Source organism: Biomphalaria glabrata, chromosome 4 (genome assembly GCF_947242115.1).
Source record: "Biomphalaria glabrata chromosome 4, xgBioGlab47.1, whole genome shotgun sequence".
Classification (NCBI taxonomy): Eukaryota; Metazoa; Mollusca; class Gastropoda; family Planorbidae; genus Biomphalaria; species Biomphalaria glabrata.
The window spans coordinates 4,262,977-4,283,538 of NC_074714.1; the positions used below are offsets into that span (position 1 = coordinate 4,262,977).

The 20,562-nt window shown below is 31.6% G+C and overlaps 1 protein-coding gene and 1 long non-coding RNA gene across 5 annotated transcripts in view; one reads left to right on the top strand and one right to left on the bottom strand.

Moving 5' to 3' along the window:
• Positions 1-38: 38 nt before the first annotated feature.
• On the top strand, positions 39-2,578 carry LOC106066748 (uncharacterized). Its single transcript, XR_001217615.2, has 3 exons — positions 39-266; positions 745-882; positions 1,302-2,578. It is a non-coding gene; the product is annotated as an uncharacterized LOC106066748 (long non-coding RNA).
• Positions 2,579-6,133: 3,555 nt separating this feature from the next.
• The window catches only part of LOC106066758 (neprilysin-like), a 42,365-nt gene continuing 27,936 nt past the window's right edge, over positions 6,134-20,562 (bottom strand). For 3 of the 4 annotated variants that reach the window (XM_056026098.1, XM_056026097.1, XM_056026100.1), the window contains 14 exons: positions 20,335-20,471; positions 19,282-19,372; positions 18,282-18,407; positions 17,566-17,664; positions 17,048-17,125; positions 16,282-16,385; positions 14,040-14,095; positions 13,050-13,101; positions 12,285-12,355; positions 9,608-9,735; positions 9,361-9,426; positions 7,607-7,705; positions 7,417-7,493; positions 6,134-6,357 (listed from right to left, as the gene is read on the bottom strand). In XM_056026098.1, coding sequence (XP_055882073.1) covers positions 6,258-6,357; positions 7,417-7,493; positions 7,607-7,705; positions 9,361-9,426; positions 9,608-9,735; positions 12,285-12,355; positions 13,050-13,101; positions 14,040-14,095; positions 16,282-16,385; positions 17,048-17,125; positions 17,566-17,664; positions 18,282-18,407; positions 19,282-19,372; positions 20,335-20,471 — 1,284 coding nt within the window. In that variant the 3' untranslated portion in view covers positions 6,134-6,257. Of the gene's footprint in view, positions 6,358-7,416; positions 7,494-7,606; positions 7,706-9,360; positions 9,427-9,607; positions 9,736-12,284; positions 12,356-12,484; positions 12,553-13,049; positions 13,102-14,039; positions 14,096-16,281; positions 16,386-17,047; positions 17,126-17,565; positions 17,665-18,281; positions 18,408-19,281; positions 19,373-20,334; positions 20,472-20,562 lie in introns of all 4 variants that reach the window. The other variant, XM_056026099.1, reaches the window with a different exon arrangement.

Consider the following 20,562-nt stretch of genomic DNA (forward strand, 5'->3'; position numbering starts at 1 on the left):
GAACTACGTCTCACTGGCATACATATATATATATTTACACTTTATAAATTTGGTCATTTAGTGTTGATGTTTACATAACAAATCGAAGTTGAAGTCACGTATTTAGAATAATTTAGAGCTAAAACCACTGAGTGAGTGGCACAGTCAGTGTGATCTTCAACTGTTCAACTGACAACTTCATTCAAGAATTCTAGAGTCTATACCATATTATTTCTAGACTAGTCCAATTCTTAATTTAGAAAATATGGTCTGATTAATAATCAATGGTAAATTTCTAAATAAAACACTTAAACTTAAAACAGTTGAATATAATAATATATATAGTTAATATAGACTTAAGACATATAGACTATACTCTATACTCATAATAGTCTATAGTACTCTATAGACTTAATAGACTAATAGTAATAAATAGTAATATTAATAAAAAATATTAATCTAGAATATTTAAAAATTGAGGCTCATTTTGACAAAGATTGTGGGGTGTTTGTTAATGTCAGAAAATAGGGGGTGTTACCTAGACGATAATTACTGATTACTCTATATATCAGTATATGTATCTAATGGCAGTAATGGTGAGAAAATTGCAAAGTCTAAGATATACTTTCAAAGGTAGATCTAGATCCAATAAACCAATAATTAAAAGGTTTTCTCATTACCCTTCTATTAACTATTTTTCTAAAATAAAAATGTCTCCTGAATTTAGGGAACCCAGATTAAAATCTATCTGTGTATTCATTACAGCTTGCAACTATGTGGCGGAACGGATCCAGCGATGCATGAAAAGTGATGCAGAGCAGGGCCCTGTGACCCCTATTAGTGAGCGAGCTTGTGCAATGCAGAAAACTAAGAAACACCACCACCATAATGACAAATATCAAGGTAGTGAATGTTGTGTTGATAAACGCTTTTAAATAACAGCATAACTGAGGCCTTCTTTTCTTCAAATGCAATTTTCACCTGTCCCTCAATCTTTTGGACTGTTGACTGTCCCGCTATGTTTCTCTCTTTGTCTATTTGATAAAGTTGCTTTTATTGAAATGCCTGTCTAGACCTAGACTTAGTTTTCTCTGTCTGTTCTAATAAAAATTAAACTTTTATGCGTTTTACTTTAAATTATTTTATATTGGCTTTATTTTTGTGAAAGATACTAATTTTAATATTGTAATTAAACAAAAATATAATGTAGTTAAAAAAATATATATATATAAAAACACACTGTATTTATATACTGCTATATATATTATTTATGTAATTACTTCCATAAATTTCTGAAACTTTATTTTTTGTTTGTTTTCTAGAAGATCTGACAGTGTCAGGTCAACATAATGGATCTCCAGGAAAGTCTCAAGGGCATGTAAAAAAAAATGGCTTTGATGTAGACTAGAAGAGTATCCAATGCCATACATATGGGGATCACATTTTGTTTTAAATTAGTGCTAAATAATAAAGTGAGCTAAATGTCTATCATCCAGATATAAATTATATTCCTGATAATCACTACTAAATTCTCCAACATCTAAGAAATGACTGTAGCTTATAACTATAAGTATTCATTGTAGGACACTTGGTGGAACTTTCTTGCTTTAAATTTTCATTACTATCAAAGTTGAAAATACTGTTAATTTTGACTAAAAATAAAAATGTATACTTTAAGTAGTTGTCAAAGAATTCTTCCTGTGTCCACTGTTATGAAGTTTGTATTTGAAAAGGTATCGTTTGATACCTGAGGTATAAACGGATGAGCAAAGATATGCAAGTTTGAACATGAAGAATTTGTTGATACACTTTTGGATACATGACAGTTCTGTTTGTGTTGCCCGATGTTATAAAGGAGTTCCACTTGGTCAACCTCTTTACAGTTGAATTTTTAAAAACTTTCTTTTTAAGTTAATTATCAAAACAACGAGAGACTTTTTTCCTTACAGAACTTTTGTGTAATAGTTGAAAATCAAAATTATTTATTCTAAAATAAACTTGATGAAATATAAAAATGATTTTTTTTAGTCTTTTTTTATATATACTGGGATATTTCAAGTTATGTTATCTAAACAGTCATAGGGTGGGAGTAACATCTTAGAAACCATGAATTGATTACAGTTTATATTAAAATCTTTCATAATTGTGTGATATATATATATATATATATAAATCACTAACATATTGTGATACCTAAAAACTAATATCTTTTAATCATTTTTGTTTAACGGTAAAATCTAAAACAGTTTCTTTTCTCTTTAAAGGGTAATTTGAAACTTACTCCCTTGTATTTTTTTCCAGTAAATGCTTTCTGTTTTATCAAGTGGTGAAAAAAGCATCGTATAAATAGTTGTTATGAGTCCAGGGGAAAATTGCCAAAATTAAATAAAATGTCTTCTAGTCTTAAATATGTGTTATTTCTTAGCCCAGTAAATTTAAAATATTTCATAAGTGTTTGTAAATCTGAAAATTTTTAGCACTGCACAAGTTATTGCATAATACAAAGGTTTCATAAAAAATTTCATCCCTGTTTATTCTCTTAAACATATAATTACATATTTTATATTAATATAAAGCAGAAATGTAGCTAATAGATTTTTTTTTAAAATTGTAACTTCTTTTTTAGGAATTGAAGTCAATGTTTTGTTTTAGATTAAGTCTTTCTCTCCTAACCGACGATACCAATGTTGATTCCATCAGAATGTGGTAAATAATTATGAAGAAAAAGAGTTAATGTAGAGATAGACATTTTATTAGATTCTCAAACTTGTTATAATGCTGCAAAGTATTATAAAAGGTAACTTTCACATTTTTTCAATGAAAGTTGTGTGAATTATATTTTAAAGTCACATATATCTATAAGTCTCAAGATTATATTTAAAATAAATAGATTTAGTGGCATTATAACAAACACAAATTATTCATAACCCAGTTTTGGCAAAGGGAGAATGTGATTGAATTGTTTAAAATAATTTGGCCTAGTAAAAACAAAAATGTTTCTTATTTATATAAGTGGAAATAGTTTCATATGCTGCCAAAAATTATTGAACAAGCTTTTTTTTAAAGTTTGAATAAAATATATTACTGTAGATTTTTCTTTTTGTATTTCATTTCTTGCCAAGATTAGTACTGAGAAGTACCTAATTTAAAAAAAAAAAGCATATTGACTTAGTAGTCTAACTTTATATGTTCACCTTACTTGGTTGAATTCAGGTTACTTAGAAAAGGCCTCCTATATATCCTCCTTTTAAAAGTCTGGAATAGAAACTTTGTGAGCCACGTAGTGCAAGTGGCTTCTCCAACCTGTTGAATCAGAATTCGGTAAGTCTGGGATAAGATAGTCTCCACTTATCAGCAATTGTCAGCAGTTCATGATAAGAACCTTTATTAATTCTGCATTTTTAAAGATGTTGCATGAAATCTATAAAAGTTGCACTAATCCATAGTACATGATTAATAAAGCAGTGTTTAGATTGTATTGATATACACTCCATGAAAATAAATTATGATTGGTAGAAAATCATCTCATATTAAATAGATTTTTAGAGTTAATTTTGATTCTTTCTGAATCTCAAGAACTTAGAAGAAAAAAAAACTTCACAATGGGATTGATAAGTCTCAATGATGGAATTATTTTTATAAAAACATATTAGAAAGGAATATAACTAAACCTTATGGCTGCTACTGATTTTTAAGCAATCAGGTAATTGGGTCAGAGCACACTATCATTCTAATGTGGGTCAGAGCACACTATCATTCTTTTATGGAAAACACACACCATCATTTCTGGTTGTAATAAAACTCACACTAAAAGACGAAGTCAACTCTTGACAGTTCTATATATATTCTTTCTTTTGGTAAATGTTAAATAAATGATAAACTGAACATACAAAGAAAAATTCTGCAAAATAAAATCTAAAAAATAAATCAATGCGTCCATCATGCTAATGTTCTCTTAGTAATAACACAGAAATAATTCAAGAATGGTTTGATTTAGAAATGAAAAAAATGCAAACATGGGGGTGCAAATACATTGATAAAGAGTGATATCCCTTGCAAATATTTTTCTGGTGTACTCCCTACAGTGGAGAAAAATGTGCAATTAAAATATTTCTTAAACAAATTGAGACATATGTGTTTTAATTAGTAAAGCCACCAAGCAGAGTACATCAAATACGATACTTGGAAGGGCATTTTTACAGACCAAACATTTAATGAATATAAAAATGTACATGTACTGTATACAAGTATAAACTATAATAGAGTACTACACTATTTGCATTTGTTGCACTACATACATGTGCAACTGTACTATGATTGTCAAGAGTACATTAATAATGATCTTCACTACAGTACTAAATAAACAGTAAAAGCATATAAAAAAAGAAACATCTTTATCACTTAACTATATTTGTCTTTGAAAGAGACAAAACGTTTGCCCTTCATGAGGAGCCAATCTGATGCAAATCAATATGCCACTTTCTCATCCGCAATATTTTACACCCTCAAGAGATGACCTTTTCCCCTTGCAATGTCTCATGTGGCTAAAAAGGCCAATCCACTTAAATGGTGCAGAGCTATGCTAGTGATATTTGGGAGGGGGGGAGTTCTTTGATCAGGCTGATGGAGTTTTTGCACACTTGACTGGTGTAGGGACCGTTCAGAGCTAATGCTGGAATTGATCAGCTGCTGACCTGGAGACTAGTAAAGGGTCGGTCGAGCCTTTCTCAAATCTGCAAGCTCTAAACAGGTGGTGTTAAAAAAGGTCTCCTGCCTCACTTCGTGGAATAAACCGAGACCATTCATTATAGTAGGCCTCTACACTGACCTGCGATGTCGCAACTTGTGGACAGTGGAGACCAAGAGCTTGATGCCACATGGTACAGACCTGTGACATGATCTCCACTGCCCAAAGGTTGCAATGTAGTAGGCCATTGTTCAGGCTTTCTATGACAATAGGTCAGGATTAAACCTTGCCCATACAAATGATGTTAAGAATAACTTAAATAGTCCAATTGAATTTGTAGAAAACACAAAATGGAACAAATTAACAAAGTACAAAATTTAAAAAAAATGAATAGGTTGCAACAAACAATTGAATGTGAATTAAATATATCTCAATTCTAGTCAACATACATTACCAAAATAAATAAATAGTAGATCTCTAGTTCAAGGAGATAAAATAAATCACAGACAAGAGAAGAGTTCAGATTTGTTTCTTAAACACAATACATATATGAACTCCCAAACAAACTACAATATAGTCACAACCTGAATCCTCTAGATGGAAACTCAAACTGCTCTAAAAGAATTTCGTTATTAGTTAACTACACTATCAGTAATAAGATGTCTATGTAAAATTTTTATATAATTCTACTATTACATATAAACTTGAACATTTAGGTTCAAATTTACTTTCACAAATAATTATATTTCTTAACATTTAATTATTTATTTTTTAATTTCAAGAAGATAAACAAATAAATTCTTAAAAAGGCATAATGTTTGTATCACATAAAATGAAAAGAAAAAAAAAATGCAATTTATTAATTACCTAAGTTTTATGTAAATGATGTCGATATAATAATTTAGTTATCCTAATTAAATATATACATCCAACCAACAAATACAGAACCAATTACACATAACAAAAAAAATATAACTACTGTCCCATGAAAAGTGATTAAGATCTTACAGATTTCTTTCGCTCTATAATCTAGTCACATAGATGTGTCACAGATGTTTACTGGTTTCACATAAATGTTTACCAAATTGTGTCACATGAATGTTTACCATAGTAGTGTCACAGGGATAGTAAGACTATGATTACACATAAAACATTACTGCCACCAAAACTGATTACAGTAACTTAAGATGACAATAAAAATTCACAAAATTTAACATGAAAAAATATACATACTGGTAGATATTAAACCTATTAGTTGTAGGCTACATCAGTCACACATTAAATAAAACAATAATTTTTTCATATTTTTTTTTAAGACATTTTTTAAAATTCTGATTGAGAAAGCTTTGATTTTAGTCAAAATTGTTCATACCATTTTTTTTTTCAGGTACTGTAGTTTCAGGAATATTTGTAGTTTTCAGTTATAGAGTTATTATTAATTCTTGAGGTGTTTTTTTTTTTACAAAGATTAAACAAATCATTCTACATTAATTTAAAACCTAAGGATGGAACATTTCTGAAACATTTTATTGCCAGAAAGAATTTAAAACAAAATTAAATATCAAACTTAGTCACAAGGTTCCTAGCTTCTTTACCAGACCTCACATTTTCCAAGTGGATTCATTCGACTGTTAGCTTTACAATTGAAGGCAAAAGAAAAGGCAGCAGAGTTCTGTAAGCTGCCCATCACCCTGCAAAGAAAATAATAGATTCAAAATAATAATAATAAACTTTCATTCAGTTTAGAAATTTAAGCCTTTAAAATTATTTAGGACTACTTAATGTTATTTTTTAATTTCTTTACTTTTGTTTTAAAAGTAAAAAAAAAAACATAAACTTTATTTTTAACACAATATTACAGTTATAAAATGGGGTGTGGTGCCTGAGAGTCAAAGTGCTAGGCTTTTTAACCAATCGGTTTGAATCTTGGTGAAGGCAGGGATTTTGAATTTCAGGGCACCCAACTCAGGTACTGTCTACCTGACATTAGTAAGAGTCAGTAAGAGAAATTTAAAGGCAATTGGTCATTGTGCTGGCTATCAGCAAAAGAAACAGAAGACTTTTACATCGTCTGCCCTATAGATTGCAAGGTACACCCAACTCGGTTACTGTCTACCTGACATTAGGTAGAGAAAGTAAAGGCAGTGGTCATTGTGCTGGCTATCAGCAATAGAAACAGATGACTGTTACATCGTCTGCCCTATAGATTGCAAGGTCTGAAAGGGATATGTTACTACTTACTACTTTTTACAGTAGTAAAGTTTAAATTTCATATTCCAATGAAAATATAGGTGTATACTACGTAAAAATTGTGGGAAGCGTGGTCGAGAGACCAAAAGCGCTTGAACTTGGCTACTTAGAAGTGGGCTCGAGGTTCGACACTCAACTCAGGCAGAGTTGTGTTTACTGAGTGCCTAAAGGCAGCACCGAAAACCAACTCCTAGATACCCCCCCCCCCCCCCCCCCCCCCCCCACTGGTCCACAAAAGAGATTGGACCAAAAGCGCTCTGAGCATGCTATAAGCATGAAAGTAGCGCTATAAGCTATAATAATAATGGTAAAGGAACTTTAACTGTCTGTTCAGAAACTCTAAGACCCTATGTATTGTAAAACAGCATTTGGTTTTTAGAAAATCTGCACACAACATATGAGTTCCTTATTGCTTGAATTTGCTTGATTTCAGTAGCATCCCTGTGATCATCATCAAGAATGCTTTCATTTGAAGGGAATACAGTGAATATTATACTGACCTATAACGGCTTGGGGCAGAAGATGATGATTCATTTATATCTGGCTTTATTTCATCACTGGCTTTCTCACATAAAGTCTGTGTAAAAATAAAAAGAATTACATTTCTTTAATAGACAATTACTTCTTTATCAACATTTTTGGTAAGGGATATTGATATTTAGCCATTTAAAAACATATCTAACTCTATACCTGAGCAAAACTGAGGAAGAAGACCTGATCATGGTTTAACTGGAGGCCAGGTAACCTTAGTTCTTCAGCTCCTCTCCTTTTTACAAAATTTCTGTAAGCCTAAAATAAAACAACATTGAAAATAATGTGGGTAACATTTCTTAATGACAAGTGCCACTATAGAAAATAATTAAAAAAAAGAACCATATCCTCTTACTAACAATATGCAATAAGTTATATATTTATAGACAACCTTTATCAAAGGATCTTCTGCTTGATAAGATTTTTTTTTAGACCTTTCAAAATGGACTGTTAATGAACATTCTTACACAAAATTAACCATCCTACTGTTTATATCCAACTGTTGATAATCGTAAAGAAAACTTTAGAATGTTCTTCTTCTTCCTCATTCACATTATTATGTCGGGGAGCTCTCCATATAGTTTTCTATCTAAAGGGGTGTTTTGGGGCCAGTGTCTTGTTCAGTCCTCTTGGTAAAGAGAGCAGTTTTGAAGGACATAGTCAGCATTCTCTGGTGACACTTCACATGGGCAGATTTCACTGGTTACGATTTGGAGCTTCTGGAACATATGTTGTCTCATTTTGTTTTGTCCCGTTCTGAGGTGAAAGATTAGATGTTGATCTTGTCGGGATAGCTTATAATAGGCATCATCTTTCTTGTGATTCAGATTAGAGATTTTCTATTCATTTATTCTGTTCAATATTAGTTTTTTCATTTCTTCTGGATAGAGTGCAATTTTTAATTGTGTGTTTGTTCTCCCACACTTGACAAGAGAGTCAGCCTTCTCGTTTCCTTCTAGTTCAAAATGTGCTTATATCAATTGGATACAATGGATTTTCAGCAAAGTTTCTATACTTAGACACATTCATAAAAGTGAGCTAGGTATAAAAATGTTAAGAGATACAAATAGATTAGCCATGTAAATTTTGGGTTTGTTTATTGTCTTTATTTTTAATAAGGACACTTAGCTAGCAACTATGAGATAGGTAAAAAACTGGAATTGAAATATAGATCTGAAATAAAAGTTAGTTGATATGAAAGAGACCCAAAGCTCTTATAATTTTATATTTCTGTAAAGTTAAGCAGTTCTATAATGGCAGTAAAAAATATTTTGGAAGTTAAGAGTTTTTGTTGTAATGACAGTGGACGTGCCCTTTTCGATGAATTAAATGTATGCAATCTTCATCCAGTTTAAATCAACTTATTCCTTGTTGCCTCATTGTGTTCTTATCTTATCTTATATAATACAGACGTTACTTCAAAAAAGAAGATGATTACATCCTACGCATCATGCATTTAGTCAAGCATATTAACTAATGACTTAAATTTTGCTTAGTCACTGGTTTTCCTGGCTAGCTCAGGCAACCCATTCCATGCTCTAATAGCACTAGGGCAGAAGGAGTAGTTGTACAAATTTGTCCTAGCAAATGGGATGAGGAATGTGCCTTTATCTTTGTGTCTTTTAGAGTATTTTATTAGATTGTGTCTTTGTATTTGAAGATTATGGTTCAGTGTTTTATGTATAATTGCTACTTTACTTTTGAGTCTTCTGTCCTGAAGGCTTTCTAAATTTAGTGATTTTACTAATGGTGTTACTCTGGTTAAATGTGAATATTCATTTGTTATGAATCTCACTGCTCTATTTTGTTCTGCTTTTGAGTTATATGACATATCCAGTTACCTCAACATTATCATAGTCAACACTCAAAGCTGAACAAGGTTTCAAACAAAAAAAAATGTTGGGTAGACTGACCTTGTAACTCTGTTTCAGACCTCCATTATCTGCGATGTTTTCATTGAGGGTTTTCTCTCCATCCAACTGTTGAAGAAAGGCACCCCAAAAAAATTAAAACAAATAAAGCAATGTATTTAGTGGTAATGAGTTGTAAACATAATTGAACAAAATAGAAACAGCGTGAAAGACAAATGTCTGTCAGAGGCCACTTAGCAATGAACATTTCCATAAGATTGTAGCCAATGGTAAGGGCTAGTCTACTCACACTTCTAAGTCGATCCCATTTAAAGCAGCCATATTGTTGTACAAAGCATGCGGCTTTGTTATTGAATCTCTCTTTGTCTTCTTTTTTCCACCAGTCATTCTTCTCACCTTGAGAGTTGAACTGACTTCCTTGAAACAGATACAAAGCACTTATGATTTTATATTTCTATAATGTTTGTGTAAAGGAGACCTTATATATACATATATAAAATTCACAATTGCATTTTTGTGTAGACAAAAGTTTCAATAATTAATTCAACTTTATAGATATTATCCACACACATATTATTTCACATTACAGAACTATCAAAATAATAAATAATTTAAAAAAATATTTAAAATAAATGAAAACATTCCTTAAGACCAAAAGGAGATTGCAGTCTTTAATTCAGTAGTTGGAACTTGTCTCGATTTCTTTCTATTTTCTTGAATTTTGTCACTTAAAAGACATAAGTAAATGTAACACACTTTTTTGTCTAACTCCTCAAGTCCTTCTATTCAATTAAAACTGTCCTTCAGTTCAATACACGACATGTTCTGGTCAATGAAAAACAATGCATGTTGTCATTCAATGGAGGACATGTTCCTTTAAATATTATTCTGTTTCATGTTGGACACAGTGTTGTTCTATTTGAAAGGACATAATTTTCTTCATTCTCATTTTTCATGTCAAAGCGGTCAGATCAGTAATTCTATATCTGAGATGAACTGGGCAGTGATTTCCAAGTCAGGCAGTTCTCCATAAAGTTTTTCTTCTATAGGAGGGTTTCAGGGTTAGAGTTTTGTTCTTTATTTGGACCTCTTGATAGAGTATGCAGCTTTAAAGGACACAGTGTATTGCCATTCAATGTAGGACACATTGTTCTGTTCAAATTAGAACACACAGTCTTGTAATGTAGCACAAGTTTTAACAATATGAAAGTTCAGAGTTTCAATATAAAGCAGTTAATATGACCAAACAAAAGTTAACAAAAAAGAAACATTCTACTTGCCCTGTCTGCTTTTCAATGGGCAATGTTTAATGCCCTAAAGAATGATAATCATTTGCAATCAAACAATGCAATCAATTCTTTCATAATTAGTAACAAAACGTTCCCTTTTGAAATGCATAACAATAATTGTATATTTGATCTGTATTAGGAAAATGTTTGGATAGTAAATAATTTCTATTTACTAAAGTTGTTTAACTTATCCTGCAACCCAGTGAAGGGTGATTCTTCTTCTTCTTATATAATACAGACATTACTTCAAATTAGATGATGACAATTACCACTGGGGCAATAAAAACTTTACAGAACACCAACACTTTTCTAAGCCATTTTCAACTTCCCCATCAAAGGTAAGGTCATCATTTGAAATGGGTGGACTGAAGGGTGTCAAAAAACAAAAATTTCCAAAATTGAGCTTGAGATTCTTTGGCTTTGAAGCCTGTAGCTTTAAAACTTAGCAAAAAATAATAATTTCCAAAATTGAGCTTGAGGTTCTTTGGGGCTTTGAAGCCTGTAGCTTTAAAACTTAGCAAAAAAAATAATTTCCAAAATTGAGCTTGAGGTTCTTTGGAGCTTTGAAGCCTGTAGCTTTTAAACTTAGCAAAAAAAATTTTACAGGATGAACAAAGTTTACAAAAAAGCTTTTCCTTTAGTTAAGCAATCTTTGCATGATTGTATTGTAACTGGCAAGCTAGTTAAAGTAAGAATAAAATGGGCCATGAAATTGACAAAGTTAGTTAGTGAAACAGAGAAAATTAAAAAAAAAGAAATTCAGTTTTCCTAACAATTTACATTAACTAATCATGCCAACATATATACTACAACCAATTATGAATATTCACATGCATGTTATGCATGCATGGTATTCTGGTTATACTTGAATATTGCACACACACAGCAAACTTGTGACAAAACAGTGACACTGTTGGGATGATAGACTACATCTTCTTGCTTGTCTGATGCTCAAGAATAGTTCTATGTCAATACATTTCTGATGTGCAAGTTCATGCTAAATATTTGGAAGTGCTGGCATGTAAAGCTCCAGACATATGTAAGCTTGATATTATAAGTTCCTCATGACTACTAGCTAACCATAGCTACTAGGATAAACTAAAAGCATCTCTTTGTATCCTTGTCTAATGATTATTCCAAAATAAAAAAAATATGTAAAAAATATACACATTGTGGTGTTCTTATTAACTTTGATTACATTTTTCCAGTTAAAATTAATGAAAAAAAAAACAACAGCCAAGAAGGTTAACCATAGACAAGTTTGAAAGATAAGTTGGAATTTAACCATGACTTATAACTCATTTTATTACATATAAATAGAAACCAAGAAATTCAAACAATGTAATGTAATGTAATATAATGTAATGTATTCTATTGTAATGCTAAATTGAGCAGCCAAGACATGTTTTCATGTGCAACTTTCAGGATAAAAACTTGAACTCTCAATTTCAAGATGGAAAAAGACACAGCAAACAATCAATCCATTGCAGTTGTTGATTCGAGGAATGAAAATCTAATAACTAATACATTCTCTTGGTCCAGATGCAGGGTTCAGTTACCTTCAGAACTATTTGCTTAAATCACAGAAAAATACATGAACTTTCTTTCAGCATCCAATGAAACTGATACAGCTCATTAAACAGCCTCTTGAGCGTGAGCTCATGCTGAGATACTTACCGTAAAACTCGATAAGACTTTTAGCAAACAGCCTGGCAATGTAGGAACCAGTGGCCCCATACATTTGTGAACTGTTGAGTGAGAGGAGGATTAGAAACGTGGGGATGTTAGTTAAAGAGTTAAACATTAAAGACGCAGCGAAAACCAAGTTATTGAAGAAAATACGACGACGGGCTGAGTTAGCACAGGAGCTGACTTACCATGTTTGTCGAAGCCATGCGTTAGTTCATGGCCGACAATAAATCCGAGGGCTCCATAGATTACAGAGCTAATAGGACATAAAAAATTCACAAGCTAGAAACATACAAAATGACAGGAGAATAGTTTGTTTTTCTTTGTGCTTTCTGAAAAATTGACTTTGGTCATTCAAAAGAAACAATAATAAAATTATAATTCTGTATTTGTATTCTTTAGTTTTTTGTATCATTACTATATATTAGTCAGACATAAAAATATTTTTAGAGACCCAGACACTTCTGAAAAGTAAAACATTAAAATATTTCAAAACAGATAAAACCTTATGTCTATTCAGAACATGGTAACTAAGATATAGGCCTACATATGCTGTTGGACATCTGAAATGTATTATCAGAATGGAGAAAAAAATTAAGAAATATGTAATGTTCTAATAGTGTTTAAATTACCACTGTAATAAATGTGTTTATTAAAAACAATAAATGTACTGATTTTCATCAATATAATCTTTTTTTTTATTTAAGCATAATCATTGTAATACAATGAATAAGTAACCACATCAGTAATTACCTGCTATAATCTGGATTGAAAATTGGATACTGTAGGATACCAGCTGGGAGCACTGAAAGGAAATGATGAAGTATTTTTACATACTTTCACAAAATCACTATGACTGGATCTAAGGGATTCATCCTATCATGACTTTCTGTTATGCAATATTAGTCTACAATCATTGCCATTGTAATTAATCTTCAACCTTTTAGAACCTTCTTAAAGCACCATACCCATTTACTTTAATGAAAACCAGCCAGATTAAAAATATAAATTTTAAATTGGTTTAGCAGAGGCTTTAAATTTTATTGTCTAAATAATGTGTCTCTGTAGCAGTGTCTAGAACAGAGGGCTTAAAAAACATTTATGTTGTAACTTAAAATTATGGTCAAGTGGTTATAGGGATATTTGGCCACCCAAATGAGTTCCAATCCTGGTAGTGTTACTGTTGTGATTGTTGTGAACTTCTAGCCTATGACTTTGACATGGATACATTACATATGCAATACTTCAAGAAACATCAGGGATGCATTAGAAATAAGAATATTTAATAGAGCAATATGAATAAATTATAACTGTAGCCAACAAAAGCGGATTTCCTAAATATACATTAACTATCAGAACTGCCTTACAATGGCTCCTACTATGCTATCACAAAACTCCGGTCCCACTGTCAACAATAACAAAGCTCAAGGGCTGTCACCCCACTTTGTCCCAACCAATGAACCAATGAAATAATAGTAAAATTAATGAATAAACATAGAATTCTTTCAGTTTTACAACCAAGGTTTTTTGACGTACCGTTAACAATATTATACACAAAACATAATCACCACAGTTACATTTTTTTTGGTCAAGATTTTAGGGTAACCTGAAATTTGTTGATAGTTAAGATGGTCTCCCACTGAGCTCTAGTTCTTCACTGCCTTTGATGAAAAGTAATGAATTAAATTTTTTAAAACTATATTAAATGATAAACTAGGAATGTATTCACAACAAACATTTTACCTATTTCATTACGTTGGTCATAGTGGGCATTAACAGATACTGGATATACAGGCCACCTACAATAATCAATACAAATACCAAGTTTAAACTACAAATAAAAAAAATTTTTAGATTTAGCCTATTGACTGTTAGCTAGAAATAAAAAATCTAAAGCATGAAGTTCACAAAAAAAAAAAAAAACAATCATATAATGATGTTATATACTAGTTTAGAGAGTATGTTAGTTTTGTTAGACAAATATATTGTGTATTGTGAATGACATAGTAGAATAGACAAGGTAGCAACATGGCAATAGTATAGAAGTAGTTAGTTTTTTGGATGGTAGTTAGAAATAGCGACGTTTATGAAGACTAGACAGACTTCCCAGTGATAAATAAAGGTGTCATTTTATAACAGAGAAAGTTGTTATCAAGTATATTTTTAACTTGTAATGTTCTGTGGCTAATGTGAAGTAATAATTGAGATTGAAGTGAAGTCAGATTAGATTAGCCCACAACATGGTATAACAAATCATGAAAGAAATAGACAAGATTTTCATTAGTCTGATGGCAGACATGTAACAAAGGGTGATGAGCACTTTAACACTGTGACACATAGTTCTTGGCAATGGTTATCCTACATGGTACAATAGTTGGAGCATGTAGAAAAGGTGTCTAGATGTTAGTGTTAGAGATCATCAAAAGTGGACCTCAGTAGAATCTAATCCTAGAAAATATTCACAAGGTCAGACCTGAGTTTGTATAAATTCCTATTATTTTAACTTCATGTTTTGACAAGTTTTAACAAAAGAAAGGAAAAAACTGATAGTGCTAGGACAAGTCTAAAAAAATCCAGTGTCTGGGGACATGAGGCACCCTGAATGCGCCTATCCGGGGTGTAGGCTGTCCAGGCCTGAACAAGCTTTTTAAAGCACAGTGTAGGATGGGCCACTATACCGTTGGTTCATATTTTGCACGGTTCAGACCAAACATCAACTCACTTCTGCAGTGAGGAAGAGGAAACTGTCTCTCATAATGACTGCAGCAGACTATTGCTGATCTTCATCGAGACAAGTCTGGGTAACCAGGATTTCATGTCATGTATGGTGAAATAGATGTATTAGACACAACAGCAGGGTTTCTGTCCAGGGCTTTTGCAAGAGAGGATTTGAACCTCTCAGGCCCTGGAATCATTACCCCTTCCTTTTCTTAGCTTTCTTCTTAATTTGTATCCTAAGTAAATAGAGATCAATGTTCTTATTCTTGGTTGATTGGTCAATTTCTTTTTCTAGGTTAACAAATTAATTAATTTTTGTTTAGGTCAAACATTCCATGATTGGTATAGTACCAAAAATTGGTCTATGTTTTCATATCTGCAATTTAATATGTGCTAATTTGGTGATTTTTATGATGATTTTGTCTATCTAGCAATCAGCTAGATTGAATAATTTAACATATTCCTCTTAGATATACCTTTTAATTTTTTATGTGTATTAAGTGAGAATAAAAATACAACTTAGTTTTTGTCTATTAGATATAAGAGAAGGTCAATGTTCACATTAATGTCATCTGAGATTTTATGTAATTTTATAATATAGAATATTTCTTTAAAAGAAAAGATTTTTTTGTGTGCTTGTTTTTGTTTTGCACTAAATGTTTAAGCTAATCAATGAGTGTTTAGAAGAAACAAAAAACCTGTAATGTTTTTTTATTTTATAGAATTAATACTGAATTCCCTTTACTGGCAGGCACTTGATTGGAATCCGCAAGGAAAGAGGAAAGTGGGCATACCCAAGCAAATCTGAAAGAGGTCAGTCATCAGTGAAGCTGAGGGTAATGCAATGACATAGGAGCAGATGAAGAAAGCTGCTCAGAACATAAGTTTGGAGGAGAGGTGTGGTTGCAGCCCTATGCTCCCCCTGGGAGCGCACAAGTAACTAAACTCTAACTAAACTCCTTTTACTGAATTGGCTTAAAAAAAGTCATTCTTAAAGTAGGAAGGTGTAAGTTAATATCCAATCTTCAAGATTGGTAGGCCTACTTATAAATTAATGCAAAGAACCAACAATATTTCTTTTACTTTCCTTGTACTGTAATAGCATACTTTTTATTTTTGGATTTTCCTAATTTTATTGTAATGTTTAACTCTATTCGAATTTATATCTTAAATTGAATTAGATTTACTTATTTATAATGATCAAAAACAGTATTATTAATAAAACACTTGTTCTAAATAAACCATACCAAATATAAATAGGACTTACAAATCTTTTTCTGGACTCTCTTTCAACTTTCTGAAATTCTCTGCTACAGCAAATCTGGTGCCTTCCACCACAGTCTCCATGTATTCAGTATCTTTAACTGGAATCTGTAAAAGTATACAAAAAGCATCCAAATTTGACATAAGTCTTAAAGACAATGTCAAATAATGCTTGCCATAAGACTGATACAGATATCAAATAGAAGAAATAATTAAATGTTGTAATCATGGTCTGATTGACTCAAGCATGAAAGTACACATTTTAACATATTTATTAATGCAACATCCACAGATAAGTTGACAGAGTTTCTTTTAATTTAATGATTAAATAAAAATTAAAATTTTAAAGAACAAAAAAAAATATATCATTCTGTTAGAAATAAATTTAAGTAATAACAATAATAAGAAATAAAATGACATGATAGTTTTATTGTCTATTGTTAATGATAATCAGGATATAAGACTTAATTAATAGTAAACTATCTTCAATCATTCAAAAACATTGAACCATAAACTTTAAAGACAAAAACAAAACCTAATTTTATACTCAGAAAGACACAAAGATAAAGGCACATTCCTTGTTCCATATGCTAGGACACATTTGTCAAAATACTCCTTCTTCCCTAGTGTTATTAGAATGGAATGAGTCAGCCAGGAAAACCAGTGACTTAGCAGAATTTAGGTCATTGATTACAAAATAAATCTCAAGACGAATAACAGAGACACAAATCAGAAATAGAAGAAAAGATGTTGAAGTATTCTCAACTTACAAATGAATAGCGATTGTTCAATCTTGCATTATCCATAATGTAGTCTGGGTAGCCAATCTTTGCTTGCAGTGATTTCAGCTATTCATGAAAAAAATAAAGTAGTCCAGTTATAACGTTTCTGAATAAAAAAAAATTCAATTAGGCTCTTATATCATTTTAGCATGGGATTTGTTAATCTTTTAATTACTTTATTACAAATACCATTGGCAAGTTGAAACAAATTACTCTATAAAATTAAGTTTGGGTTGAAATGAGCAAAATAAAAGAATGGTGAGGTCACTTTTACTTAATTTTTGTTAGATACATTTTTAGAAAAAAAAGATTCAAAACTTGTTATGTTCAAGAAAATAAATGAATAATGAAAATGAAATCATACAGAATAAGTTTGTGCAATTAAAATCAGTATCAATCTTCAATATCTAAAAAACAATTAAAAAAATAATCATCATTCTGTGTTTTTAGGGTTATTATCACACAGTCAAAATAAATCATCCACATCATTAAACTCAGAGCCTTACCTTTGTGATAGTTGCCTTCTTAGTTTCATCACTCATCCAATCGTTGTCATCCAACATTTGTGTGAATGCTAAAGTCAGATCATTTACCAGAGTTTGTACCTGTTAAACATAACACTTAAAACATAACACGATAGTGATGCATCAGCTATTTGTATTAATACAATAAATTTAGTAGTACACATTTTTAATCAATAACAAATACTAACTTGCTCAAGTTAAGTGGGAAGGGTCAAAGGTCACATAAACGTGATTACAAACTATTACAAACTTCTTATTAAATTAAAAGTCTAAATATTTCATCTCCAAATATTATTATTATTATTATTATAGCTTTTATATAGCGTTACTTTCATGCTTATAGCATGCTCAGAGCGCTTTGGTACAATCTCATTTGCGGAACGGTGGGGGGAGGGGGTATCTAGGAGTTGGTTTTCCGTGCTGCCTTTAGGCGCTAAGTAAACGCAACTCTGCCAGAGTCAGGTGTCAAACCTCGAGCCCCCTTCTAGGTAGCCAAGACAAGCCAAGTTCAAGCGCACTTAGCCTCTCGACCACGCTTCCCACCATCATAACTAAAAGATTGATTTGATTTTCTAATTTACTTCTGTATTTCTTTAACACTGACAATTATTAATTACTTTTCTAGTATTTAGACCTAAGTTTGTATTATTTCTTCATTACCTAGAGCTTGTAAATTATAAATGATAATATTTATTTACATATTCCTTGGTCTGGTTGTAGTAGTTATTGTCAACAAACATGCGGCTGACTGACTCTGGGAATATTCGAATGGTATTCTCAACGCATGTTTCCCATCGAGGTGCTGGTTGGATGCCTTGCATTTCCTGAAAAAGAATAGATTACACATCTAGACAGTTAGACCCAGCATACAGTCAAAGCATGTGTGTATATCTCTAATCTAATTTTACTTGTATAGGTCAGTTGGAATGAATAAGAGAAAGATCGAAAGTGTGTATTTTAAGTTTTAGTGAGGGCAAAAATGTTGTAAAATGTTGTACATGTTTCAGATGTTTCTTCAGATTTTAAAGATCATTACATCCTAGCCCAAACCTCTCACATGTTGACAATGGATGGCAGCGGGCAGGACTTAAAGCCGGGACCATAGAGAACACTGAATGGCAGTCCACAGGATATACCAGTTTTAAGAACAGTGGGTGATGTCATCATTTGCAAATCAAGTTTGTGTGTGTGTGTTCATATTTCAGAGTTCTTTTGGAGATTTTGTAAAGTTACAGCAGAACTCGAAGAAGACACTGGTGGGAAAGTAGTCTATATAGTTTGAATATATTAGATAGAGGAGACCTGTAACATAGTCACAAGTTTAAACGCAATCCTAAAATAATGTGTTTAAATTGTTGGAAGCCAAGGCTCCATGTCAACTTATAGTCTGCATCCAATTTTTATATTAAAAAGCACTTCCATCTTTGTTTCTATTAACTCAGCACCACTATGCTAGCATATCATACCCTTTGGTTTATTATCATTTGTGACATGATTTATGGGATAGGAGTCACTGGTGTCTTTAGCAATTTCACAGAGACGGATCAGTTCAAGTTAAATTTTAAAAGTATGTTGTCTAAATTGGACTCAAACCTGAGCCCTCAGTTAAGCAATCAAGTGGTTTATGACACTCAGCCACCTATGATATCCCTATTTGTTAAAAGCAAGAAAAAATGTTAAAAAGCTTAATTTCATTACCTTGCGATACTTGTCTAGGATGGTGATGTATTCAGTTCCTAAGGCACTAGTAAATGATAGTGTGGGCAGCATGAGAAAATTTGCTAGTGTTCTGAGAAAGAAAATTAAAATATAATTTTTTTTTTTTCTAATTTTAACAAATACTTTTTTTGGTTAAATGATTAGATCTACATTTAGGTTAACTAAAGGGAAATATTTTTTCTATCAATTAACAATATTTTAATTAATTTAACACAGTAATGTAAGCCTTCTCAGGTTGACCAATTTAGTATAACATTATGTCAACTTTGAAGTCAGATGACAGCTGGTTGAGGCATAATGTTAACATCTTAAGTCAAAGGTTGGAATCTTTAGATGAATTAAAGCAATATCATACTTAGAATATCCCAGAATCCAATAGAATATATTTTGAGCTGAAACATGAAGCAGACTATATGATTACACTTCTTGTCTTACTGATATAACTTGTAATCCTCCACCCTTTTCTCTCTATTGGCCTACAAATTGGTAGATATTCCTCCATATGAATAGAGTCACACCATTAGTAAAATCACTAAATTTAGAAAGACGCAAAAGTAAAGTAGCAATTATACATAAAACACTGAACCAGAATCTTCAAATACAAAATTTAATAAAATACTCAGAAAGACACAAAGATAAAGGCACATTCCTCATCCCATATGCTACGACAAATTTGTACAAATACTCCTTCTTCCCTAGTGCTATTAGAGCATGGAATGGGTTGCCTGAGCTAGCCAGGAAAACTAGTAACTTAGCAGAATTTAAGTCATTGGTTAATATGCATGACTGAATGCATGAGGCGTAGGAAATAATCATCTTCTTTTTTGAAGTAACGTCTATATTATATAATATAAGATAAGATATTAGCTGCCACAGTTGAAACCAAATGTCAGAAAAGTTAATGAGTAGTGTTAAGCTGTAAAATACACAAATGTAATACTTATTTTTAATATCTTTTTTTTTGTTCAAGTGAATGATTGATCAGGGTCACCTGTATGTCATTTTTTTTTTTTTTTTAATTTAGCAACCTACCTCTTAGAAGTACTGTTGAGTAGAGGGCCCAGCTTTTCAAAGTATGCTGGTACTGTGTTGATGACCACTTCTTCTGGACCAACATATACAGTGCCACTAGAGCCAACTAAACCTTGAAACACATCCAGCCATTTTAACTAAACAAAAAATTTAATGAATCCTAATAAATAACATTGAAAGAAATGAGAATAAAAGTATAGAAGCAATATTACTACAGCTATAAATATT